At 58.4% G+C, this 27,421-nt stretch overlaps 1 protein-coding gene across 4 annotated transcripts in view; it reads right to left on the bottom strand.

The window, feature by feature from the left end:
• Positions 1–27,118, bottom strand: part of Mpped1 (metallophosphoesterase domain containing 1) — a 70,654-nt gene extending 43,536 nt beyond the window's left edge. The window contains exons 1-4 of one of the 4 annotated variants that reach the window (XM_047551295.1): positions 26,900–27,116; positions 26,434–26,603; positions 14,667–14,974; positions 7,452–7,633 (exon numbers count right to left, since the gene is read on the bottom strand). In XM_047551295.1, the coding sequence (XP_047407251.1) occupies positions 7,452–7,633; positions 14,667–14,890 (406 nt within the window). In that variant the 5' untranslated portion in view covers positions 14,891–14,974; positions 26,434–26,603; positions 26,900–27,116. Of the gene's footprint in view, positions 1–7,451; positions 7,634–14,666; positions 14,975–15,501; positions 16,220–26,433; positions 26,604–26,899 lie in introns of those variants that run through there. The other 3 variants (XM_047551297.1, XM_047551294.1, XM_047551296.1) reach the window with 3 other exon arrangements.
• Between the last annotated feature and the right edge of the window lie 303 nt (positions 27,119–27,421).

Genomic DNA, 27,421 nt, shown 5'->3' with positions numbered 1-27,421 from the left:
GCCCTGGCCGGCACCCACACCCTGGCCCCGTCACATCACAGCCCCGTGTAGCCCTCCTGACCTCTGCCTCCCGAAGGCAGGGCTGTGTCTGGCTCACCATGGCTGCCAGGGCCCAGGACCGCCCAGCGCGCACCAAGTGCCCGGCAGCATCACCAAGTACATAGGCAAGTGCGGTGGGAAGCAAGCAAAGGCTTGCCCATGCTGGGCAGGGCTCAAGGCAGGTGGGAGCCAAACCCAGGCGGCAAGGACCCGAGGCAGGGCCATGGGGCGGGCATGTCCCAGTCCTGGGGAGGCGAAGGCCACGCTGATTAATTTCAGACTGTGTTGAGCCAGTTATGCATATTAAAAATTTATGAGTAACTACTAACTGAATCAAAAAAGAATGTACAATTTCCAAACCAGTAGAGGGGAAAAAAGAAACTTCCATCAATCTGAAAGAAGGCGGCAGGGTGGGGGACAGAAAGCCCAAGTGAATGACAGAAATGGACATGTTTTATACACCAGGAAACGAAACAAATGCTTGTCGTCGGCACCGGAACACAGAAACCTTTGTCGAGGTCCTCCAGCACAGAAAGGGCAGAGGCTCAGGCTTGAGGTTTCCCCCAGCTGAACAGAGTAGACATCGGTCACACCACAGGGACAGGCCACCAGAAGGGCTGACACGTCTCCCAGGAATCAGAGCCACCAGCCCAGTGCAGGGCCCTTTTCACCTTGGCTCCCAGGAAACTCAGGCCCCAGTCTCCCACACAGAGTCTATGTAGCCCTGGGGGTTGACATTCTAGGCTCTGCCTCCAAACAGCACTAATCTGTTAATCTCTAACACTGTACCACTTCAGCCAGACACAGTGGCACACCTGTAATCCCAGCAGTGCAGGAGGCTGAGGCAGGAGGATCATGAGTTCAAAGTCAGCCTAGGCAAGGTACCAAGCAACTTAGTGAGACCCTGTCTCTAGGTAGAATATTTTAAAAGGGCTGGGGATGTGGTTCAGTGGTTCAGTGTCTCTAGATTCAATCCCTTTCAATCCCTGATACCAAAAGAAAAAAAAGAAAATTCCAATTTAATTTTTTACTGTTTTATAAACCATCTCAAACCTTTAACACAAGATGGGATATAAATAAGAAAGCAAAAAACCCAAACGAGTAATGGCATACGCAAACCCATGCAAGAGCTTGCAGAGAGGGGGGCCTTTCAGAAAAGAGCTTCTCTACCTTGTTTGAACATTTGGATTTTTTTTTTTTTTATATAAGGCATATGTATTGTGGATGATGGTGTAAAAGGAAAAAAAAAAAAAAAAACCACCACTGCAGACCATGTTTGAAACACACACACACACACACACACACACACACACACACACACACCAGAGAGTCTCATTTCATTTCCAAAGCCATTCTGTTGTAAATAGATAATTAGCACTTAAGCACACCTTTCAAGGGGTTGATGCATTAACATGAAAATACTGTAATTATGGCTGGCCAAAATCACTTGACTACAACTTAGGATTCCAGATTTTTTATCTTTATTAGAAGTTAATTTTCTCCCTTTTAGCCCCTAAAATACAGTTTGGCTTTGTGAGGAATTTTTTTTTTTATGAAGAATCTAGAGAATCATCTTTTTGATGAATGCTAAGCCTCTGCCGAACCGTCCGTCCATTTCTCAGCTGACCTCTGAGCTCTCTAGGTGGCCCCTCAGGTGTCAGGCACATGGACCATGAAGAGGACCCGGGACCAAACTCTGCCCACACCAGCCAGCTCCTGGGCCAAGGGGCCAGAAGTGACATGAGTTCCCCGTGTCAGAAAAGAAAATTTAAGTATGCAATCTTGAGTCTTTGCAAGAACAGCACTGAGTTTCCTAAAACGTCTGAATGGGGCCACTGTATCCAACAGCTGAGTAAATGAGCCAGAATCCATTTTAAGTCTCCTGCATACATTCAGTGAGAATTACTGTTAGCTCTCAAAAAAAAAAAAAAAAACAATGTTGGTTGGATATGTTTTTTAATTGAAGTGACCACATGAGAAAATCTGTCTCTTCTCATTACCTTAACAAATATTGGTGGCATGGCCTGTGCCAGGCTGCTGGGCCCTGGGGGTACCAGGTCACAACCCAGGTGGACCTTGTGGCTTTTACCTCCAGATCATGGCCAACCCCAGTGCTCCCTGTCCCTCGGCCACCCCCAAATCAGTCAGGCACCCTGGCCTCTCACCAACAGCTGTGGCCACCTCCCCTGGTGGCCCGGTGGCCTCTCCTGCCCGCTGCACTCAGATTCTGAGTCCTGAGTCAGGCGGCCCTGCCCCCACCCCAGCACCCCAGGCCCCGCCCGGCACAGGCCTGGGCCTTCTCTCTCCAGCTTGCTGGCTCAGCCTCCTCTGCACACCAGGCGATTCATAGTGAGGCCCCTCTCAGTCCAGGGCCCTCTCAGAGGGGGCCTTTCCCAGCCCCCTGGTGTCCCCAACCTCCACCCCAGTCACTAGCACCTCACCTGGTCCTTGATCTGATTCCCTAATGAACCACCTAAATGATTGGCTTGGTGACTGCTGACCACCTATCTCTGCTCCATCCTTGGGCCCACGAAGCCAGGGACACTTCTGTGCCATGGTCACTGAACCTCCAAAACCACCCCAGTAGGCCCAACAATCCCCCCAAGACACGGGTTGACCCATCTGACTGCAGACCACGCCCTGTCTCTGTAGCCCGCTGGAGAGGCGGCCACCCACTGACCCAGCTCGAGGCTCCGAGGCAGCGAGAGAAGCCAGGAGGGGCTGAGCTGACACGGGGTCCCCAGGGGGTCTCATGTGATCCAGGACAAGGAGCGAGGGCACCTGCCTGGTGAGGGCCAGAGCCAGAAGGGATCGGGGGGCTGACTTCAAGCATCCCACGGGTCATGTGAGGCTGAGGTCCAGCAGCCCAGCTGGGAAACGGCCTAGATCTGGGGAAGAGACGAAGAAGCTCCCTTCTTCCTTTGCCATCACGGGTGCATGGCTGAGCCCAGCCAGCCAGGATCCAGGTCAGACCCTGCCTAGGCTGCCATTAAGGCTGTCAGACGCACCTGCCACCCAGCCCGCAGCTGCTGATACCCCAGCACCGTGGCCACTCCCAGCAAACCTTCCGTCCCACACACCAACCCTGCACGGGGCAGGAAAGTGCAAGGGTCCTGCCACCGAGGACCCCTGCTGGCCCCAGGGATCCCTCCAAGGGTGTGCCCCCCGGCAAGTCAGAGGACTCATGGGACTCACTACAGCCACAGTGCCAGCAGGAGTGACCGCCTGGAGATCACAGCGAGAGGAGAGGTCACTGCCTTGGCTTCCAGACAGCCAGAGAGAGGGGCACTGGAGACAAGGGGACACACCCGCGTGCGTCCTGGCAGGTGAGGAGCGGGAGGACGGAGGCAAGAAGTAACAAAATGAAATAGAGCAAGGAGACAAAAGCAGAGCGTCTGATCCAGCTGCTGGGGGCGGAGCGCCAGGAACTGCCGGCCCCTCCCGTCCACGCCCAGCCTGGCCTCCACTCAGGAGAGAGGGCGCAGGAAAGCAGCCCAAAAGGGACAGTCGCATCTGGGGTGGGGACAGTGACTCCGGATGGCCAACCTCTAACTGCGTCCTAAATTTTTTCCCCATAAACTGCTAATTTCTGTGCCTGCAGGCTGCCTCCTGCTGGGGCGAGGCCCACCTGCTCCTTCCTGGCCCTGCCCACTGCAGCCCCCCGGGGTGTCAGCTGCCGAGGCAACACGGCGGGGCCCATCTCCAGTCACCCCTGCGCCCCCAGGCCCTCCACACGGTGGCAAGTGGGGCCAACCAAAGAAGCTGCCTGGAAAAGAATCCATTTCCTGTCTCTCCCTTCCTCCCCCACGGATTTTAATTAAGGGTTTACTTGCAAAGACCCAGCTCTATTTAACTAAATCCTTGGACCCCTTTTATATTGTCTTATATATCGTTTTATGCGAGGGCGCCAGGAAAAAGTTAATTATAACTTCTAAACACTCCATTAAGGCCCGTCCTCCCCCCGCCTGACTCTGCTGAGGCTAGTGCCACTTAATTAACTGGTCCAGCGTGTGCCCCGCACACCTTGCCCTGCTCAGCCAGCAATGGCCAACACCCCTTGGCGCTGGGCTGGGCTGGACTCTGGGGACCTGCACTGCCCCGGGTGTGGTCCCTGCCCTCGAGGACTCACAGGCCCCCAGGAGAAGGGGAGCTGGCGGGCTGACCGGCAGGTGCCCAAGGCAGCATGGCAGGTGGCACAGTGAGCAGAGGGGCCAGCAGCACGGTCAACAGCAAGTCAAAATAACAACAGCCTCCAGGGCCGGGGGGTGGGGTGCTCTGACTGGAGGGTCCCAAAAGCCACCCTGAGGAGCTGCACCTTACTGTGCGGACATGTCAGAAGTCTGGGGGTCAGTTTGGGACAGAATGAGCCTGAAACCTGGAGGACACCCAGGAGGAGGTGGCTCATGGGAGCCCTCAATAGCCCACTGAGAGAAGTGGAACTTCTCTGGCCCGAGAGGAACCTGAGCTTGAGGTCTGAGTGGTCATCATCTGAGATGATTGACAGGTCCTAGGGTGGGCCCAGGGAGATGCTCCCTTCAGTGGGAAGGGGCAGGAAGGGAGGAGATGAAGAAGAACCCTCAGAGGGTGGCCCGGAAGCCAGGGAGGAGAACCACACAGATGGGGCAGTGTCCACCAGGAGCCACCGAGCACAGGCAGAGGGAGGGCAAGGACCAGGCCTCCGGTGGCCTCCGGGGCATGCCAGGCTGAGGACTAGGAAAGAGGGCTGTGCCAGCTGCAGGCTCCCCTGGCCTGGGCTGGGGAGGCCAGCCTGGCACCCGCCTGGCACGGACAGGTGGTGAGCTTCCTGGCATCTCTCAAATCCCAGCTTGTGAGCCGGCAGTTCCGGTGGGCGTGGCTGTCGCTCAGACAGCCCAGAACTGGGGCTGGCGTTCTTGCCTCGGAGAAGCAGGGATGGTGTTGGGCCTGGGGTCAGGCACTGCCCCCACAGTGGGTCCACAGGGTCCTCGAGTGCTCCTCAAGCCCTCGGCACCCCTGGCCTCCAGGGAGAGTCCACACATCCACCCAGAACCTGGCCTCCTTGCTGAGGTCCAGACCACCCGCCGGCTTCAGTGCCTAGCCGCGTCCTTGAGGCCTCAGCTCAGCCCACACTCGCGGGGATACACAGGGGTCTGCCTCACAGTCCCACACCGCGGAGACCCCCACCCATTGCTGTCCACCACGGGCATGCAGTCACACCCTGCCGCAAGGACACTCTGCAGGGTCCAGGGCTGCATGTCCTGGGCACTGGTGTGACACTTGCTGGCACCCTTTCCTCTGTTCAGGGTCTCTGGGGACCAGCACTGGCTGTCCTGGGGAGGCCTCAACCCCACCTCCACCTGCTGGAAGTCCAGCAGGAAGCCACAGACTATCCCTGCCGCCTCTGCAGAGGCTCGTGGTTCTGACCCAACCCAGCTGCCTCGGGCTCCCCCAAGCCCATCGAGCACCTGGTCACCCGTGGTGGAGGAGCCGGGGACACCCAGCACGTCCTCTGCCATCTTTAGCGAGCCTTGCTTCTGTCACGCTGGCTAGAGAACACGTCTTGGCCCTTTTTCAGCTGCTTATGGGGGACAGTCACAAATCAAGCTGGTGTTTCAATTTCATGACTGTATTTGGGATACTAATAGCCAAGGAGAAGGAGAGTCTGCTCAGAGGGCGGCTATCACCCCAGCCCGGGCCCCCGCAGGGGAAGCTTGCAGCTGGGCAAAATGTGGGCACCAGCTGGCCGGGCTGGAGCAAAGTACCCCGGAAGTCAGAGGGACCTCGTAGAAGCAAGACCCCGCGTAAGTCCCCACTTCCCACCCCCACAATCCCGGACGAACGAAGGCTCCACCAAATTCAAGCACAGATGTGAGGAGGCCCCCCAACGCCCTGCGGCCTCTCCCGCCTCCGCTGAGCGCCGTCTCAGGGTGTGGCTTCCCGGCAGCAGCCCTGCCCTGGTCCCTCTCGGTCAAGCCCCTCCTCACCATAGCGTCCTCCAGGCAAGTGTCCGGGTTCACCCTGCCCTGAGCCGTGTCCTCGTCCCCTCCCCTTGTCCCCTCATCTGAAACTCCTCCTTCCCGGAGCCAGCTCCCAGTGCCCTGCCAAGGCCCTGCTCCCAGCCGACTTCCCTCTCGGCCCGCGGGCGGCAGTGCCACAGCCCTGGGCCCCCACCGCCGCTCCCCCGCGGGCGCCACACTGAGGAGGGCGCATGGCGCCAGGCAGACCCTTGAGAACCTCCACGTTCCTGCCAAAGGCGGACGCCGACAGTACCACCTGGAACAGCTGTCGCCAAGTGCAGCGGGCAGAGCGGGAAAGGGCCTGCCAGGCTGTGCCTGGCACGAGTAGGCGTCTGGGCCAGGGCGACTCTGGAGGTCTGCCCTGGAAATAGACCTGTGACCCAGCCCAGTGCAGCCTCGCCAGAGCCACAGGGCAAAGGGTCCCCTGCCGGGTGGCTGCCCAGAGCTGGAGGTCGTGTGGCCAGCTGAGCAGCCTGGAGCAGGCCTGGGGCAGGAGCCGGGTGGGGGCCCTGGCCCACCCGCCTGCCCAGGTTCCAGTCCACGTGGGGCCCTGGATTAGAATTTCTGGCTTGAAAAATCAATATTTAAGGCACTGAGCCTGCCAAGTGGGAGACGGCCTTGCTTGTAAATATTTCTCCCCACTGGCAAAGCTGGGCCTCTCCCCGCCCGCCCGCCTGGCTGTGGCCTCCGCCGCACAGGGCCCAGCCAACCGCAGTGCGACGCCCCAGGGAGGCGGAAGCGACTGTCTGGCGGCCAAAGGAGCTGCATAGGGAGGTGGTCAGGCCTGCACCCCCGTCTCCACCGCAGGCCCGTGGGCCAGGCCGCCCGGGGGCCATCCATCTGTCCCCTGGGTGGACACAGAAACCTCACTGTGAGGTGTCCCTGGATTCCCAGGCAAGTGGATTCTCCCGGGGGCACACCAGATTTCAAACCTTCTTATTTAGGAAAAAAGCACAAAGACAAAGACAGAACTCTGGGGATGCGCTTGTGGATCACCGCCCACCCTCGCCCACTGCTATGCCAACTGCTGCCCGTGGGGGAGCCCATATCTGGTCCCCTGGGCCCCACCAGGGACCGTGGAGGCTGCAGCTGGTACCTGCCCTGGCGTCACTGTTCCCAGCGAGTCCCGCTGGGTTCATTTGTCAATCATGTGCCAGGCACCGGGGGCTGGGCACAGGGGAGGACCAAACACCCATGAGCAAAGTTCCTTGGAGAGGAGGTCGCCCAGGCCCCAAACCTCAAAAACAAACAGAAGGACAGCGGAGGCAGGTGCTGGCAGGGGAGGTCCTAGGTGGGACGGGAGAGAAACGCGCCCTCACCGAGGTCCGGGCGGCCCTCTGGCAGGTGGAGGTGCTGGGCGGAGCAGGCAGGAATGGCCGCCAGGTGGAGGGGCAGCCTGGGGAGGGGCACACCTACCCAGCCACTCGTTGAACTTCTTCACCTCGCTTGGGAGCCCCAGCTCCGTGAAGTCCCCCGCGTGGATCAGCACGTCACCGTAGGGCATCTGGATGGGGTCTGTCCTCGAGTGGGTGTCAGAGACGCAGACGAAGCGTGTGTAGCCAGGTGGCTTGGGGGCATCATGAGGCACCGGGTCCACCCTGTGGGGAGAAGAGACACCAAGGGTCACGGGGCCACAGAGCCGGGAGCCTGACGGCGCTGTGCCAGGTCGCGGCCGAGGCTGCGAGCACATTCCCCTCGGCGCAGACCAGATCCCGCGAATGCAGACAGAGCCCAGCCTTCCGAGGGTCCAGGTCAGAACTGGACTCTCGCTCACTAGTGACAAGACATTTTTGTCCCCTGAGCCTCAGTTTCCCCCATCCCCTGGGAACCTCGGAGGCCGAGGAGAGGGCTGCAGAGATACCGAGTGGGTGCCGGTGGTCACACCTCGAGTGGCTGGACCTCAGCAGCTCTCCCCGACCTGTGTCCATGGCGCCCACCACACGCTCTGAACCACAGAGAAGCTGTGTCGCTAAGTCCTGTGCGTCGTCGGCACCCTGGACATGTGAGGGAAAGGGGTCAGACTTTTTCACCCTCCAAAAGCCCGTTTTCGCGCCTGGAGAATGCTGCTGCCCCTGCCAAGCAGGCGTGGACTCAAGTCCCCGGTCCCGTCAGACTGACCCCAGCACTGAGCAGAGCACACTCGGCCTCCGAGGACAGCCGTGCAGGGAAGGAGGGAGGGACGCAGGGGCTACTGCGACAGGGGCTCGGAGGCAGCTGGCGAGTCTGCTCACTCGGCCGCGAGCCTTCGGGGTGCTGCCTCACACAGACCAGGCTTCCAGCCCCGCCTGCCGCTCGCCCCTTAGACCTGACCATAAGCAAAACTCGCGGCCGGGTTTGTGCCTCTGTAAAACGGAGCTACCTCCCCAGGGTTCCTGGGGAGCCCTGGTGGCTCTCCAGTCTCACACGTGGGGACTCAGATCCAACAGGCAGAGCAGGGCCCTGAGCTCCCCGGGGCATAAGCGTGGACAGGGCTGGGGGTCCCACGCCCCGCTCCCAGCCCGGGGCTCTTCTGCCGCACACTACCTCCCCAGCTGGATGCTCTGCCAGGTTCCCAACACTTAAAAACAACGCAATGACATTTCAACGAGCAGATCTCTCCAAATGAGAAAGCCGCTCCAGGAGTTGTTTAAATCTAATTATGCGGCAAACCAAAAGCGGTACCATATCAGTTACATAAATACTTTTAAAGACATCTTTCTAATTATCCTTTTTTTCAGACAATATATTCGAAGAAATTTAATTAACACCTTAGGAGAGACGCGGGAACAGCATGCTAATGGGCGGGCAGCCCTGGCACGCGGATCCGCCGCAGGTGAAGGCGCCACACCAGCCTCTTGCACCACAGTGTCACGATGTCACCACGGGAGGGAGCGCCTGTGGCCCCTATCCCAGGTCATCAAGCCAAGCAGAATCCCAGCAGGATGGCCCTGGCCACACTGGCGAGCACAGAAGCGTCCCCCCGAGCCACTGATGGCCCGCCAAGCAGGGCGGGCTTCTCTGCTCCCGTCATCCATTCACCCTTTATTCAACATAAAACCTCCTGAACACCTACTGTGCGCCAGCCTGAGCCAAGGGGGAGCCACGGGCATGACCCAGGCTTGGTCACAACCCACCAGGCCCACTAGTGGGTGGCAGACACAGACTTGGCTAGACTGACCACACAGCCACCACTTGGACAGCAGCGGCAGGGGTGCGGCCAGAGAAAGCCCTAACCGGTCTGGGGCTGCTGGAAGCTTCCGGCGGATGGTCTGGAAGTTGACCCAGGGAGCTGGAAGAGATTCCCCGGCACCCCGACACCCCTCCCCGCACGGCAGTCCTGCAGGCAGCTGGCTGCAGCTCCGCCACACGCACCGCCCATGCGGGCACACTAACTGGACGGAGGGCAGCCAATCGCAACTGGGCTGTAGGCTGGTCACCAGAACTCAGGAGCCAATCAGATCATTTGCATTCTCTCTTTCTCTGCTTTTGGAGGGGATACAAAGTGACAAACACGAAGTCAAAGAGGAAAAGAGAGACCAGAGGGGAGCGACTGGGAGCAGCGCACTCTGCAGAGCAGCCCGGGGCTGCCCTCCTGCTTCAGTCTCTGTGAGCCGAGGAGCCCCGAGTGGGCCTCAGCTCCCACAGCCGCCAGGCCTGGGCCTGCGTTGGAGCCTGAGCTCTTTAATTAACTCTGCCTTAGTTCCCTACACCCCGAGGCTTCTGAGCACAGCGAAGATGCAAACCTAGCAATCCCCAGAGAAGAAAATAAAGGCCCTCATTTCCCGCTCAGTCCTTCGGCTATTTGGATTGTAGCAAACGCTAAACCTTAAAATAATAACGGTACTGATATCAATGATTCCCACGCATCGAGAGCTCATGCTGGAAACGGAAGAAAAGAGCTCATTATGCACGGAGCCTGTTACCTGCCCTGCTCTCTTCTCCCTCCCGTGACCATCTAAGCAGCAAACTCTGCCGTCCCGGCCGTACAGGTGAGGAAATGGAGGCTCAGAAAACCTGGTTTACCCACAACCTCCATCACGGAGCTGGTTTTTGGTCCTGAACCCACAGCAGACTGGACTACTTCCAGGACCTGCTTCATTTCTTTCAATCAATCCACGAGCAAATCATACAAAGGAACTCCTAAATGCCAGACACCTGCTGGGTGTGATTGATGCACCTGCATAGAGTACACCCACAAGGGCCACTAGCAGGGAGTTCCCAGAAACTATAATTGTGTTTACAAGTGAGGGAAAAGGCAGGTGAGACATGGAAAAAATCTGAGAGGGCATCACTGGACTCCTGGATCCAGCCATGCCTGAAGCTAAACCCAAACCTGAACTTCCTAGCTAATGACACGAGCCAGTAGACTCATTTCACCCTTACCATGTCAGATGTGTTTCTGACACTTGCAGTGACAAAACCCCAGCTACACTTGAGTCACAACAGCCCCATGGACTAAGCAACTGAGGCCAGGAAAAATAAATTCCATGCTCAAGGTCCCACCTAATAAGATAAAGAGTAGAATTTGAACCTGGGTCTTGCAACAGGAATTTGGGTATCCAACTGCAACACCTTCTTGCAAGCAAAATGGTTATTTCCCAGAGACATTTCACAGGGACCAAACATGAGGTAGAGAAGCACATGATCTTCTTTCCAGGAGCCCTGAGGCTTCTGCCTACTGAGGTGGTTCAGATGCCCACCACCAACTCTCCCCTGCCTGACAGTCAGTCCTCCCGGGGAACAAGGGTGGCAGGAGCAGAGCAGACTAGAGGACTGAACCCAGGCGCCCCAGCCCAGGGACCACTATGCCCCTGGCCCTCCCAAACGCTGGTCCAGCTCTGCAGGGTGGACAGAGCTTGGGGGAGCCATTTGCCTTGGGATGCCATGGGAGCCCATGACCCTCACCGCGCAGAGCCCAATGCCAAAGCCCTGCCACCTGCCCTGCCTCGGCTCTCTCACTCTCCCCGGTAAGCCCTCGGCTCCCAGGCAGCGTGGTTCCGGCATGGAATGCCCACACAGGCACCACAGCAGCGCTGTGACCCTGTGCCACCCACTCCTGGCACGGAGAAGGCCTGAGGTCCCAGCCCTGCCTCCACCCCACCACGGGACATCAGCCACATTGCTCTAGAACCTCACAAACAGGGCGGCACAGGCCCAGGGAGAGCAGATGACTGGCCAACCCCCTGCAGAGCTCTTCCCCAGAGCACTGGCTCGGGGGCCCAGCAGTGCTGCCTCCTGCACCCTGGGCCTGAGCTGCTGCCCCGCTCCAGTCCCTGCTCCAGCTGGTCCCTCTGCCTAGATGGCCAGCTCCACTCACGTCAACATGCCGCTAGGCCTCCAAGCCCGGGGGCCTCCCTGATCCCCACCCTCCTGGCCTTGTCCCTGTCCCACCTCTTCCCTCTCACTGAGCCAGACTCCAGGGACCTGCTGGCAGGGCCGTAGGAAACCGTCCACCAGCTAATGTGTAAGCAGATGGACGCTTGCCAGAGGGGGCTCTGAGCACCTAGAGCTGGGGCCTGGGAGGCTTCCCATGGGAGTGACCCTGAGTGAGCTCTGCAGAACCAGCAGGGCACAGCGCTGGAGAAGCAGAGGGAACAGCAGGTGCGGAGCGCTCAGGAGGAGGGGAATGTTCAGGAAGGGAAGCAGCTACTGCCTCTGCTGCCCAGGGGGGAGGGACGCAGGACAAGGCCCAAAAGCAGGATGGGCCTGCTGGAGTCCCCCCGTGCTGTGCCCTACCAGCCCCACTCAGGCTGTAAGCTCAGCCTCTCAGCAGGCCGATGGGGAGCCAGGGGAGAGCAGCAGCCGGCTCCCCACGCTGCCCGAGACCTGCGGCTCCTCTGTAGCCAGGGCATCCCGTACCCACCCTGCAGAGCTGGCTCTCTGGCCCCATCCCTGTTCCTCAGGACCCAGCACAGCCTGAGGGGCTCGGAGGCTCTTTCAGGAGATAACCGCATCTCCTCCCTGACTCCTTCCGAAGGCCAGAGGAGAACCAGTGCCTTCGGAACCAGAACTGGTGTCCACCCCATGCACCTAGGTGGCATGCCTGCAAGTGACCCGTCCTCCACCCGTCTCCTCCCTGCCCACCCAAGGGGAGACCTGGCGCCAGGAAGGGCCTCCCAGCTCCGCAGGGTTTTTCAGCCCCAGGGTGTGGGGTCTCCAGCCTCAGGACCCTCGCCCAGAGGCCCAGCTGCAAGATTCAGCAGCCCCGATACAGCAGGGTCCCTGGGCCAACTGCATAAATCACACGGTTCAATCAGAGGCCGCGTTTGGACTGTCACTGTTGTTATTAAATATAAATTGTGGATTTATTAAATAAGGCCCCCTTGCTCCCTCACCCTGGAGACAAGCCCAGGGGACAATAAGTCACATCAGGAAGTGGGGCATCCTCCCTGCCCCGCCCGAGACAGAGTGGCCGACTGGCCAGGAAACCCCTCGGCACCTCCCCAGCCTGCGTGCCTCCCCCAGCCCAGGGCAGCCTGAAGGCAGTGGCCCGAGTCCCCGCGCCCACCCTGGCTTCACCCGGCTCGTGCCAGGCTGCACTTCAACCCCAGAGCTCAGGGCCCTCCCAGGACCCTGCCCAGACCCCCAGGGCAATGGAGACCAGGGGCCCTCACTACCTGGGGAGATGTCACACGCACAGGCAGGAGGGGAGAGATACGGCCCCGAGGAAGTCACCTGGACCACAAGAGAGCCACTAAGCACTTATGGCTACCAGTGTCACATGGCACCGATGGCATGTTCGGTGACACTGCCGCTGTCTGCCACCCAGCAGAATGCAAGCCCAGGGCAGGCAGGCCTTCGTTCCAAGCACGGCAGTGTCCCAACCTCACTGGGCACCTGCTGCCCACCCGGGCACCCTATGAAGAGCTACCCACCCCCCGACTGCCGTGAGCAGCGCTTTATGGTCGGGGAAGCTGAGGCAGCAGGCAGGAACCCACCAACGGGTGGACAAAGGACCCTCCGCCGGACACTGATGAAGAGAGGGACGTCGGCCGTCTCTCCTCGGGTCACTCACTCCATGACATCCTCAGGGCTCAGACACCCCTCCGCCCAGCGGTTCCTCTGCCCGCCCGTCTCCTCCAGCCCGTTCGAGACCCGCTCCTCCCTCTCCCCTCGGCCTCAGCCTACGAGTTGTTGAGGCTCCTTCCCGGACTGGCGGGAGCCTCCTGGGCCCTCCTCTCCTGTCCTCCTGTTCCCCTGGCCTCACTCTCAGATCAGGGTCTCCTGGGTGTCTGCCGAGCCAAGACAGGTGCTGTCCTGACATCTCTGCGCGATGACCTCTCTGGGCCAGGGGCCTCAGAGAGGGTGCACGCAGGTGCAGGCACACCAGCATCACCTGCTCTGTCCCCGGACCTGCCGCTCCCACGTCCGACGGGCAAAGCTGCAGGGGACCTCGGGCATAGTCGCCTCCAGCCTGGCTGGAGGACCCTGGGGCGGACACCTGGCAGCAGCCTGGCCAGGTCTCAGGAGCAGTGAGCCTCAGACCCCAGTCCCATCCTGCCCAAATCCACCAGCCTGGCCCCAAAAGGAAAATCAGAGACAGTTGCCCAAAGACAAATCTACCAAAAAACACAGTAGGCGGCTTCCAACCACATGGCTCCACATCCCCCACGGAACCGACATCACCCAGAGCCAGCGCCGTGGGGAAGACGGTGCTCCTGGTGCTGGAAGCCACCCAGGCCCAGCACCTCTGCCTCCCCCAGTCAACGACCTGCCATGCCCACCCTTTAACCAAGGCCAGGGCCCAGGGGAACCCAGGTGGGAAGGAACAGCAGCACCCACCACACCAGGCCCGGGTGGGGGACCCTCTCAAGAGGTTCCTGTGCTGGCTGTCCAGTCTCCTGGAGGGACGGCAGCTGGGACCCCACATGAACACAGTTCCCAGAAATGGTGCCCCACCCCTAGAGGAGACTTGGGGCCTGTGTCCCCAGGGGCCATCTGATGCAGAGGTGGGCAGGAGGGCTTGCACGGGGCCCCACAGCCCTGAGCCCCCTGTGCTCTCCACGAGGGCAGCTGGGCCCAGACCCAGCACAGGGACGGGGATCCACGTGCTGAGCACACAGGGTGGCCTCTCTGGTGGGAGGTGCCTCTGCAGACACCACGCTGGTGCCTGCTACTGGTTGAGCCCGGGGAGGCTGCCCGGAGTCAGGCAGCCCTGGTTCAAGGCAGCCTGTACCCGCTGGGCTGGGCGTGTCCTCTCACCTGGGCCCCTGGTTCCTCGCCAGGGAGGCCTGCGTGCAGGGCTGATGGGAGGGGCGACAGGAGAAAGAAACACGGGGAGGAGTCCAGAGCAGGCCCAGGAGTCCGTCCACCCCGTCCAGGTCCTGAGAAGACGGGAGGGGCAGCCCCAAGGACAGTGCTTGGTGCTGGGGGCTGGGGACTCTGGTGTCCCCCATCTGAGCCCCAGGGGACTGGCAGAACCCACTGGTCCTTCGGGCAGGGCATCTCTGCTCTCCCCCCAACCCGATGCCATCCCAGGACTGTGGTCGGGAGCTGCCGGGGCTTTCGCCAGGCAAAGCGGAAGTCAGGATTTCTGTGATCGACTGTCTTGTGTTTAAACATCTGTGCAACGTGTCCTGGTCCAATCGACCAGCACTGGCCCCGAGCCACCCACCGAGCCCTGGCGCCCGCCCGCCCGGCCGGCCCACTTACATCTGCACGTGCGGCGGCTGGAAGCGGCCCTGGTTGATGTTGTAGAAGGTGAAGGCCTGGGTGGGGTTGGAGCTGTACTCGTCCACCTCGATGATGAGCCGGCCGTGCTGGTGCCGCCGGGCGGCCATCACGTGCGACTGGGAGAAGGCCATGCCCAGGCCGCAGGGCAGGAGGGCCAGCGCCTCGGCCTTCAGGACGCCGGCATCCCACCTAGAGCGCCACATGGACCTCCGCGGGCCGCCTGGGCATCTCCCGCTGCCACCGCCGCCGCCGCCGCCGCCCGGCCCCCCACCAGACCTGCAGACAGACTGAGGAGACGGAGCAGAACCGTGCGACAGTTAATCTGTTTGGGATTTGCTTTATTTAATGTCAGATGAAGATTTAGAAAGAGGGAGAGGGCGGGGGGAGTGGGAAAAAACACAGTCGTAGGGCTCGAAAACTCATTACAAATCTTTCCAACTCAGCAGTTTGATGAATATACTTTGGTAAAAAGCAAAGGGAAGGGAGGAAAAACAAACACCCGGGGGCGGCCGCTGGGCCGACATGCCCACACACTTCAGCAGGACCCTCGGGCGGGCGCGGGACAATGGCTGGTATTTTGTAAACAGGGAAGTGAAGTTCTACTTTTCAGAATGGGGGACAGGAAGGAGTCCCCTCCAGCCACACCCCTCCCCAGGAGCCCAGCCCCCGCCCGCCCGCACCGCGGCCGGCAAGCCTGGGCAGGTGGGGCGCTGGAGAAAATTCCTTCCTCCACTCAGTTCTGCCCCCAGAGATCTCTGCGCAGCTCGGCAGGCCAGGCGGCCAAGGGACTTTCCCAGGGACTAGTGTCACTCACCTCAGCTCAGGGGCTGCCGGTGGCGGTGGGGCCAGGGGGATCCCTTGAAAATAATCCTTCCCTCCCCAGCCCCAGGCCTCACCGCCCTCTGCCCGGCAGACCTCAGGAGTCCCGGGGTTCCGTCAATCCCGCCATCTGCAGAGATCGCACTGGCGATGCTGGGATTTTTATTTTATTTTTTTCTCTCATTGGAAAATGCAGTTTGCATTTATATGTACTGGGCTCAAACACCGTCTGGCAGATTCCACCCTGGGCAGGTGGACCTCGGGAAGGCAGCCGGTGAGACCCGTCCTCCCGGCCGCACCTAACGCTCTGCCCTGCCAATTCCTGGGCCCTCACGCCGTCGATCACTAATTTTTTTTTTTTTTTTTTAACTGTGGAAGTAGGAGATGCCTTGAAGATTTTTGCCACTGTTGTTTTTCAGGTTTGGGTCATTAAGGCCCTCCAACAATTCCATTTACACTGTATTTAACCAAGGAGAAAACAAGGTAATTTAAACTAGTCCTGGACAGTCGGATCCCAACCACACTGAAGAAAGAAAAATCCCCCTCTTGCTTTGTGCCTAGTAGAAAAATCGACACACTCGGAAAACAAATTAGATCAGGAAAACGACAAAAATTAGAGACTGGAGAACATTTTAATCATGCGCAAAAGAGAGATGGGTTATTAATTTTTTTAAAAATCTCGGCCATCCCCAGACAAGGTAAAATAAAACCACGATGCCCTCCCCTCCCCAGCACAGCCCTCAAGACCCACCCTAACTCGACACCACCCCCTTCCCACTCAGGAAGACCAGGAGGAGGAGGAATGCGTCTCCCACTTGCCCCTGTTCTTCGTCACTGCTAATCGTCCCTAAGTGGAAGCGCTTCCCTGAGGAGGCTGCATGACAGGCCCTGAAGGCAGGGGAGCTGGTCTCCTGGCCATGCTGCTCACAGACAGCCTGTGCCAGTCCTGTCTGGAAATGCTGCCAGGCACCAAGAAGCCCTGGGAGAGGCCCGAAATGCCAGAATCCAGGGCTCTCCCTGCTCTGAGCCAGTCCCACCTGGATGTGATGAGGATTTGAGCCCCAGCATTGTGCTGGTTTGCTGTGTGAACTTGGGTCAACTTGCTGACTTCTCTGAGCCTAAGCTGCCTCTTCTAGAAAATGGATTTGATAATACTGATGCCACCATCCAGGAATCTTGAGCACAGAGCCCAGCAGTACCAATACCCAGCTGATATTTGCTGGCACTATTATAATCACTACTCGGTTTAATTTGGTCCCTGGGCTGGAGGCCTGCTGCCAGCCAGTGCTGCCCAGGTGCCGGGGCACCCGGCAGAGGGCTGTGGAGTGTGAGCCCAGGGCCAGCTCAGTTACAGAAAGCACCTGTCAGGGCGAATCCTCCTCAAATGCCTGCTCGACACGCTTGCCAAGCTTCTCTGGTAAGGACCCTTGACTACACAGCCCCGGTGGCCTGGCCCACCCACACCTGGCCACCCAGGCCAGTACCCAGCATGCTGCTGCCCCCCGAGGTCTTAGCAGAGGGTGCTGGGCTCTTGTTCTAAGCCCCCCAATTCCTCTGTGAGCCTCGGTGAGGACTGCCACCCATTAGCGGGTATCCCCGTCTCCCCCGGTTTACAAATGAGAAGGCTCTGGCCCTGCACTGCCCATCAGCAGGTGGCAGGACCAGGACCCAGCCTGGACTGCCTGGCGCTGGGGACCGGTCTCCTTCCACCTGGGCCATTCCGCCCCCCTCTCAGCCGGTTAAAGCCAACATGCCCTTCACCTCCCAGCAAGGCACCGCCAGGACCAGGGCCCTCACTCCAGGGGCCTGTGCAGAGCCAGGATCTCCCGGGAGGGTAGGACTGGGTCTCCCTTACCATCCCTGTATGTCACCAGCTCTGTGACCCCAAGCAAGTGGCTTAACCCCCAGAAGTGCTTCCTCAACTACAAAATGAAGAGAACACCACCCTCGGAGGGTCAAGAAGGTTAAATGAGGTGCCGGTAACCAGCCTGTCACAGAGGCTGGCGTGAAGTAAGTGCTCAGTACACATCAGCTGTCGCTCTTACCCAGTGTGGCCCCAGAGCCCATCAAGCACGTGGAACCCGTGAGTGTCTGGATGGAGGGTGGACGGTGGACGGAGGGATGAAGGAAGAGGAAGAGGAACAGATGCATGAAGAGTGTCTGCTCGGAGCCTCGGCTCAGAGCCTCCCGCTCCATGGAAGGCCGGACAGGGAGCCGTGGAAACCCCGGGAGCCCTGGGCCCCTGCGCCCCACCTACCCCGGCACGGCGGCCAGGCTGGGCGCAGCCCTCAGGAGAGGCGGGTCGGGCCGGGGACAGCGCGGTGGCGGCTCCGCCCCAGGGGCCTCAGCCCGCAGGCGGCTCCACCGTGAAACGCTGCGTTTCCCATAAAGGGGGTTCGCGCCCGGCCGCTCAGAGAAGGCCGGAAACAGGAGCGAGCCTTCCTTCAATACCACTGAATATTTATGGAGCCGCAGCCGCCGGCCGCGTGCAGAGCGCAGCTCCCTGCCGGCCGGCCGCAGGGACGCCGCCACACCTGGTCCGCGCGCGACACGCTGGGGTCCCCGCCGGGCTTCCTCCCTGCCCCGCACCCCCGCGGAGTGACCTTGAGCAAGTCACGCGCCCTGCTGGGCGGCAGGTGGCTCCTAAGCACGGTGGGGAGGGATGGAGGACGGAGGGCATCGGAGCAAGAATCCAGGCGCTCCTGTTCCACAGATCACCACCAGCGCCCTGCTCTGCTGCCCTGCCATGGGGTGTGAAAAAGGAAGGGTCCTGCCTGGAGGAATCTGAAGGGGACAACAAAGCAAGCGCACACCTGTCATCCCAGCAGCTCCGGAGGCTGAGGCAGGAGGACCGCGAGTTCAAAGTCAGCCTCAGCGAAAGCAGGCGCTAAGCGACTCAGTGAGACCCTGTCTCTAAATAAAACCAAAAAGGGCTGGGGATGTGGCTCAGTGGTTGAGTGCCCCTAGGTTCGATCCCCAGTACAAAAAAAAAAAAAAAAAAAAAACACATGAATCCATAAATACACATAAAAAGCACTTGCAAGTAACAGTGTGCACCTGAAAGAAGACAGCAGGGCGACAGGGTACTGAGTGACCAGGGCGTGACTGGCTGATCTAGAAAGCCTGCCAAAGGAGGTGCCGTTCCCTCACACACAAATGGTGAGAGGGCAGCCAGACCTGAGGAGAGAGCCACAGCAGGGGACAGCACCAGCAAAGGTCCTGCCAGTCACCAGTGAGTGTCTTGCTTTATCAGGACCCTGCTGTCCCCAGCATGCTCTGGTAATGAGAAGAGCCTGGACTCTGAGGTCAGAAGACACTGGGCTCTAAATCAGTCTCAGCAGCCATGTGCTGGGGTGCGTTGGGCCAGCCACTAGACCTCTCTGTGTGTGCGTCCTCATTGGCTTCAGGGTTACAGAATGAGCCTTGTACCTGAGCCTCCATGAAGGCCCAGAGAACCCAGATCAGGAGGCTCCCAGGCACTCCATCCCAGCACTTGTTAAAAATTCCATTCATTCTTCAGGGCCGGATTTTCAAAAGTCTTATCTTTTTGCAAGTTGTTTTCCTCTCAAAGGCTTCTATTTGTTAGTCCTGAGGTGCCAGGAGTCCAGCGGGGCCAGGGCACTCAAACAGGAGCCTGGGTGTTAGCCAGGAGACTGAGGCACAAGCAGGTGTCAGGCGCCGACTGTGCAGAAGGGCGTCTAGGAAAGAGGTCCGGGCCGTGGCCTCCTCTCTGACCACACTCCCCCAGCCTTCCCTGGCCTCTGCTGCTCTCCCCTCTCCATTGCCCCAGCCACCCACACCAGCCTCCAGGAGTGTCCTGGAACTCATTCAGAGCAGGCCACTCCTCAGGCACCCCAATCCTCAGAGCACTGTGGCCTGCAGAAAGCCAGGCACTCGGGCCAGTGGCCAGCCCCAGCAGGACCACACGGGGCTCCCTGACATGCCAGCTGTCCTATTCAGAACCTCCACAGGCGTGTTCCTCCTCCTCAGAGCTCTCCTGCCCCTCTGGTCGCCCTCTGGTTTCCCAGCTCATGCCCACTCAGACCCAGGGCAGCCCAGGGCCTTGGAGACATCTCCCCTGCCCTCCCCAGGTGGGATCCAAGCCTCCGCGAAGCCCCCCAGGGCTTCCCTTATCAAAGCTCCCAGCACAGGGCTTGTTTTTATGTCTGAGCTAAATAAGAAGCCAAAGAACAAAGGGAAATAAGAAAGAATGAGTTAGTGAGTGGATGAGTAAACGAAGGGAAATAAGAATGAACGAGTGAATGAGTAAATGAATTGAGTGAATGAGTGAGTATGTGGGTGAGTGCGTGGGTGAGTCAATGAATAAGTGAGTGAGTGAGTGAGTGAGTGAGTGAATGAATGAATGAGCATGTGTGTGAGTGGGTGAATGAATGAATGAGTGAGTGAGTGGGTGAACGAGTGAGTGAGTGGGTGAATGAGTGAATGAGTGAGTGCGTGGGTGAATAAGTGAATGAATGAATGAGTGAGCGTGTGGGTGAGTGAATGAATGAATGAGTGAGCGTGTGGGTGAGTGAATGAATGAATGAGTGAGTGCGTGGGTGAGTGAGTGAGTGAGTCTGACAGCTCAGATTTTAAAAGCGGCTTGAACCTCCCTATCTGGGTTTTTCATCTGCAAATTTGCAGATGCTAAATTTTTCCTCCCTGACTCCCTGCCAGGAGATTAAGGGACCTGGATACAAAAGCACACAGCTAAGGGCCCAGCACACAGTAGGTACTTACTAAATGTCTCTTCCACTCTGCTTAGAAAGTTCTGATGAAATCCAGGAGCCTTGCAGGAGACTCTTGAGAATCCAGCAGAGGTTTCCAGACAATCAGGCAACACCCACTCCCCGGCCAAAACGCCCGGCTTCCCGAGCCGGAGTCTCCAGTCACTCTCCCTCCCAGGTGTTGCGGCAGGGCACACCTGGCAGGACCTGCCTTCCGCTCATTCTCCAAGCACCTCGGGCACCGGCTAGCCCCTCAACACCCACTGCTCCTCCTCTGGACCAGAGGCTGCTCCGGGAGCCCAGTGACCCAGACACGAGACCAGCCCTCGGCGGTTCAGGCCCCAGAGGAGCAACCAAGCAGATCCACAGGCCTCTGGGGCTCCTTGTAAAGAAGTACAGGGGTAAGCGTGCGTGGGCCCTCGAGAAGACCCCCACCCAACTCCAAGGCTGTGTGTGTCAAAGGCCCAGAAAGGGGAAGGGGCTTCGAAGAGCCCTGATTCCCGTGGCACTGCTCAGAGTGGATTTTTGCAGGAGATGCCTAGTTCATGCCAACAGCCTGTCTGAGCTGCGCTAGGGGACCCTGCACCGCCCAGGTGTTGCTGACCAGCGGACAAGGACAGACTCGCCCTGCAGAGTGGCTGTGGGGAGCCCCATCCACCCACACAACCCTCGAAGTCAGCCTGGGTCCAGGACGGGGCTGCCCGAGTCTGTCGCCCGGGCACGTAGTTATCAGCACCCTCTCTGACTCTCAGAAGTGTTCTGATTTGGAAGGTGAAGGTCACTCTCACCAAAGTCGAAGTGAGACATTCAAGCAACCACCTCAGAAGGCACTGGTTTCTCTTCCACTTGCCGGCATCTCTCCAACAATAACTGAGGTGAGGGCAAAAGCGTGCTGTCCTGAGCCCAGAACTTAAGCAGATCCGCGTCCGCGCAGGGACGACAGTCTGACTCAACACGGAAGCCACCAGAGTCCTCCCGCTGCGGTGGCTTCCCAGAGCCCAGCACTGAGGATGCTTGCTCCGGGAGTTCAGCAGTGAGCAGGGACGGCCAGCAGCACCAGGCTGTGCCCGCCAGCCCCAAGCGCAGTTGATTGTCTTCAGCCAAAGAAAGCCAGCCCAGGGAAGGCTCTGCCGACTGAGGCTTTTGTTGCAGTGTGGTAAAATGACATTAAAAAAAAAAAAAAAAAACACGTCCCCCACCCCCCGGCAAAATGCAGGAGACGACATTTAATAGAGAAGTACCAAAGTGTGGAGGTTTGCGGAGAATCTTTCCACAAGCCAGCTTTCCCCGCAAGCATGAAAAATCACTTTTAAATTATATTTTCTTCCCTTGTTTTGCTTGTGCCTGGATATATGCAACTATCAGTTGATAGTTGAAAATGTCATAAGGGGTAAAAAAATAAACAGATGAATTCAAAGGAAAGGAAAGGGAGCAAAGAGCTAATGGGGGAAAAAATCAGACCCAGGCCCTCGATGCCCCAAACGATCCAGCCTTCTGTTTCTCCTCCTGCAGCTCCGCTAGGGCTTTCCACGGAAAAGAAAATACTGGCCAGCGTCTGGGACTCGTGGCTCAGCTGAATAAGCTGATGAGCTAAGTAGATGAAGGAATCCACAAATATACCGAGAATCAGACCATATTCTTTGAGAAAGGATCAACCACAAGTGACTTTAAAGCATTTGCCACTTAAAAACCTTTTAGCTGGGCCCATTTTGAATTATGACTACATGATTTTAAATTACACTTTCTAATTCCTTGCCACCCCTCCCGCCCGCCGTCGCTGCGTCTCCATTTCCCAATTATGTACTTTTATTTCAGAATGATGAAGAGTGCTACTTACTGGATCATGTCCTGTCTGCCACAAATAGCTGCTCACTTATCCCCTTAATTTTAGCTATGAATGCAGTCGGTTCACTGGGCTCATCTTCAGATTCTGAATATTCCCTGATCCCAGTGCACAGAATGAGGCCCGAGATGCAAAAGAAGCCCACAAAGCTCGGGCAGAGAAATCTGCTTGAAAACCCGGGCTCCACTCCATAAATTATTATAATTCTTGGTGCTTTCTATATCCATCTAGCAGATCAGCAATCACATAAATAATAGTGAGTGGACTGATTTTTCGTCTGCAAAGTGCTATGTCCTAGTTTTCAAAATAAAGCTCTTGGAGATTCACGTATCTGTGGAGTTGCAATGGGAAGCAGCTCAGAACCAGTTCAAACACACACAGAGACATGCAGCACACAAAAGGGAATCAAGTGCATGCGGAAAAGTCGGCATCCTGCGTACCCTCCCCACAGATCCATCCGCTCACACTCAATGGCAATGGGGGCCTGGGACACACATTGCTAGGGATGGGGAGAGGCAAGAGGGTCTGGCTCTCGGTATTCAAATACAATTTGCAAAGAAAGTCAACGTGGATTTACAGTTTTCATGGAAATCTATTAAGCAGATGTCACCGAAGCACGATCAAGTCGGCCCTACGGTAATTCCACACTTCGGTCCACAGTTGGGGCTTGGCCATTTTTATGATCAGTTCAAGTGTATTTTTTGTGGTCATGTGGGAATTTGCAATTGAGGATTCAGCCTCCAAAGTATGATCAATTAACTGACATGCCTGAGTGACAAACTCCCCCAGCCAACCTAGGGTTCCCCATGGCTCTGCACTGTGCAGAGAGTCCAGGGCGGGCTGAAGCTGAGGGAGAAGGGAGGTGGTTGTGCTTCGTTGTGAGGAGGGAAAGGGGGTGTGGGGAAGGCTGGCATTTCTCAGGTAGCCAGTGCAATTCGCTCTGCAGTCTTGCAGGCTGCAGAATGTGCAGAAAACGCCCAAGAATGCAATGGAGGGGAACAGTGGAGCTCCCTGGAAGTTGGAGGGAGGCATCCTTTTCTCCTGAAAGTGATGACATGAGCATGGGAGACGCCAAAGGCTTCATGTGCATCAACACTGAGCCTCAAAGCCCCAGAAGAAGGGGGCGAAATGTGCAGATGAGCAACGGACAAGTTACATGGCAGAAATCAACCTTCGGTTGTAGGTGGGGGTGAAAGGGAATCTGTTTGTGCCTGGCTCTGAACTGGATGCAGATCACAATCAACCAGAGGGAGATTTCCCCCTCCCTACCTCCCTCCTTTCCTCCTCCCTCTCCCTCTTCCTTTCCTTTCCTTTCTTTTCCTGCCCTCCCTCCCTCCCTTCCTTCCTTTCTTCCTTCTTTCCTTCTTCCCTTCCTTCCTTCCTTTCATCCTTCCTTCCTTCTTTCATAACTGCAGCTGCTCCTATTTATGATGAATGACCAGGTTCTGACATCAAGCTGGTCAAGCTCACGTCCAAGAAAATCCCCTGAAGAATACTTTGCAGAAAGACATAGAAAGACCCAGGGACACCTCAAATCACTGTACGACTTTAAAATCAATGTATGCAATCTCAACTTGCTAAATTTTTTTGTTTGATTCGTTAAATTGGGCTGTCTTGTCAGCCATAGATAGTTTAAATGGAAATAGAGCATAACTAAGTCTTATCTCATTATGGGGGGAAAAGAGAATAAAGTAAAATATTTGTGTTGGCCACAGACTGGTGGGGCCACAGCGAGCACCACGGAGAATCACCCTAATCAAGAAACTGTCTGTACCTTCCACCCAGCACCAACCCCAAAGAGGGGCCCCTTTTTATTTCCTTGTCTGTTTCTCCTTTCCCTGGGATTGATTCTGCTTTACACATTTTAGTCGCCTCTTCAGATCCAAGCCAATTTCAGTGACCGTCTGGAGCAGGTGTGAGCTGGTATGTGCTGGCCATGTCACTATGGGGACACACACACCAGGAACCAGGGGTGCGGGGAACTGCCCTTCCCAGTTCTCCTCCAGCCTGAGTGCAGGGTACGTCTCGCACTGAAGAACACCCCGCGGGCCTGTCTCTGTCCGAGGAGCAGCAGCTTGACCTGCGGGTGCAGAGCGAGCCCGAGGTCCTATTCTCAGGCTCTGTCCTGGGGAACCCTGGCTCCAGTCCTTCACTCCACAGGTGCAGGCAGACAAAGGTACCTACTGCTGAACAGAGAGATCTCAGGAGAAGAAAATGGAAAGGGGAATTTGTGCAAAGACCCTTTTTGTTCCCAGTAAGGGAGGGGCAATGGGGAGACATGTCACATTGTCACTTTAAAGATTTTGACAGACGACTGGGATAAGGCAGAAATTCCACCCTAAACTGCAGCTCCCTCGACTTGAAAGGCGTTAACTAACCTCCACTAATTGCGTGTTTTCTGTGCATAATATTTACTTGTTAAAAGTCTTTGCCTGACCGATTAATCTCCTCTGCCCCACGATTCTTGATCAGTTCCCGGGCCTGAAATTGGAAAAACGAAGGCATTTGGATAGATTGAAAAATGACTGCACTTTGGGGAGGGTTTTATTTTTCCAGAAGTCCAGCTCCCACAAGCAGAATGCTGATTTTTCTCCTTGAAGACTCCCCTTTGCTGAAATCCAGCACCCACCCTTAATTCCTCAGACGAGGGGAGAGAGATGTGTCTTGCATGAGGTGGGCACAGGAGGGGCTGAGCTGCCTCGGAGGTAGGTAGCAAGTTCAAGGCAGAGCAACGGAACTCGATCACTCTCATGGGAGCAAGATCTCAGAGTCCCACGGCTGGACGCCGACATTTTGAAAAGCAGCTTTTCTTGAACGATTACTCCATACATTGGTCTGTAGATTTCTGATGCAGTTGGGCACCAGGAGAAACGCCCCAAAATTCCCATCTGTTACCTAATCTAGACCTGCCTATTGGTCCGCAAGTGCAGCCCCCGGGGTCCTGGCTGGGGTGGGTGTGGCCATTCCACAACCTCGCACAGTACCTACATCTGAGGTGCTTCATCCCACATGTGGGTGCCCTGAGTCTACTGCATCAGAATTGTAAAGATCTAAGTCAATCCACCTCTTCCAAAATTCCTGGGGTGAGGGGTAAACCAGAAAGCAGCCCACGTTGCGCCACTTCCGACACACGATTAAACCGCCGTGCCGGGATTATGCCTTTGACTAGCCATCAGCCAATTAATGGACCTCCAATGAGCAAGCACTCGAATAGATGTAACCATTTCACAGAAATCCATCTTGAGAAAAAAAGATTTTACAAGTGTTGAGGGGCTGCCACTTGGAAAGCCAATATGCTGGGAGCCCGGCGTCTTGAAGCACAGTTTATTACGCATGGCCCCCACACAGCGGTCCCCTGTAGTCTGCGCCTGGCTCCAGATGCCTCCCTGTCACCAGCGGCTCCACCATGCTCCCCTGCCTCAATCCAGGCAGAAGCCGATCCCCCTCCATGAATGGTCTCCCTGAGCCAAGGCCCTGCCTCAGCTGGGATGTAGCGGTCAGCCAGTGGCCTCTCTGGCATCCCCCAAAGCGTTTTAAGCCATGTGACAGGTTACTCATGAAGTTGGTTTAATTTGTTCACTTTGGCCAAGGCCAGTCAGGGTATGGAGGGCGTTAGTGTCCGAATGGCCTCGCGTCCCACCCCCAGTGCAGCAGATCCCCTGTTAACAACTCCCCACCCTGGTTCGACTCCTATCCAGTCAGGGGGCCCCGCTTTCCTTCCCCAGTTTAATTTCATAATCATTGCCACTTAACAGGCTTTACCTCTGGGCCATTCAGTGGAGCCGTGGAAACGGGAAGGGAGGCAGCTAAGCTCCTAGGGGTGCTGGGAGAGCATCCCAGAAGGCCAGTTGGACAGCAGGGAGGGCTGGTGGCAGAGTGGAGCCTCTGGGCCACCCAGCCTGAGCCTGGAGGTTGGGAGGGGATGGAGAGGAGGATGGGTCCCAAACTCCAGTCTGGCCTGCAGACTCCCAGACACAGCATCTCTGCTCTGTCCCTCCCAGGCCCAGGGAGACTGCAAGAATCCTCTCTCCTATACCAAGTCCCAGAATCAACACACAAGAGGCTGAACTGCTCCACAGCATGGGCAGTGAGGAAATGCTGCTTTGGGGACTGGGACCCGTCTGGTTAGTCACTGAATCCCATGCCAGGCACACTGCAGGCAGCAGTAAACGGTGTCCAATGGGTGAGTGGAAGGAGGGAGGGAGGGAGGAAGGGATGGATGGAGGGATGGAGAGATGGATGGATGGATGGATGGATGGATGGAGGGATGGAGGGATGGAGGGATGGATGGAGGGAGAGAGGGAGGATGGCTGATGGATGATGGAAGGCTAGAAAGGGATGAAGTTTCCCGTGATACCTAGTAAAAGTGTCCATTCGATCTGCTTCAGTCCCTGTCTCCTCCCCGCAAGCAGCGCCGGGGGCTCCGTGCGCACAGTAGGCTCTCCGCGACCCGGGGCTGCTATTGTTGTCACCGTCGTCATCACTTGCACCCCACCAGCCCGCTTTTTCCACCAGCTACTCTGCCAACTGCCGGCGGCGACCGGCGAGCCGGGGAAAAGTTTCGCTGACCCCGCGGCCCCAGCCGGAGTCCTGCGCCCCGGCCCGGCCCCTCCCGCCCGCACCCGCTGGGCAGGCAGGGCAGCGGGGTGCTCGGCCCGGCCGCCGGCGCCCGGCACAGGCGGCCAAAGTAACTTTGCGGGCGCCCTGCACAGCGCCGCGGGCGTCACCCGGCGCCGGGAGGGGGTCTCGTCCGCGCCCCCTCCCGGCCCGCGCCCGGGGCCCGCCGCGCCCCGGCCCGCGCCCCGCCCGCCCGCCGGCCCTACCTGGCCCCGGGCTCCTCTTCGGCGGCCGCGGCGGCCGCGAGCAGCAGCGCGCACGGAGGGAGGCAGCGGCCCGGCTCCCGGGAGGGAGGCGCGCGGGGGCGGGGGCTCCTCCGGCGGCGGCCGCCTCGCCGCGCGTCCGAGGCTGCAAGTGGGAGCCAGACTCCTCCTTCGGGGGGCGGGGGGCGCCGCGCACCCTCCCTCGCCCGCCCGCCGCGAGGCCGCCAGCGCCCGGGCCCCGCCGCCGCCGCCGCGCCCCTCCCGCCCGCGCGCCCCGCCGCCCCCGCCCGGGGCCCCGGCCCCCGCCCGCCGCGCCCGCGCCCGCCGCCCGCATCCCGCCGCGCAGGGCGAGGAGGAGGAGCGCGGCCCGCGCTGCGGAAAAGGGAAGCGGCCGCCCGCCGCCCGCCGCGGCCCGCGCCCTCCCGCGCCGCCACCCGCCCCGCCGGCCGCGCGGACCGGGTAGCAGGCGGGGCGCGCTCGCCTCCCGAGCCGCCGCGGCCCCGCGGGCAGAGCCCAGGCCGCGCC

This window comes from Sciurus carolinensis, chromosome 4 (assembly GCF_902686445.1).
Source record: "Sciurus carolinensis chromosome 4, mSciCar1.2, whole genome shotgun sequence".
In the NCBI taxonomy this organism is placed as follows: Eukaryota; Metazoa; Chordata; class Mammalia; order Rodentia; family Sciuridae; genus Sciurus; species Sciurus carolinensis.
This window is presented reverse-complemented; position numbering and strand designations above follow the sequence as displayed.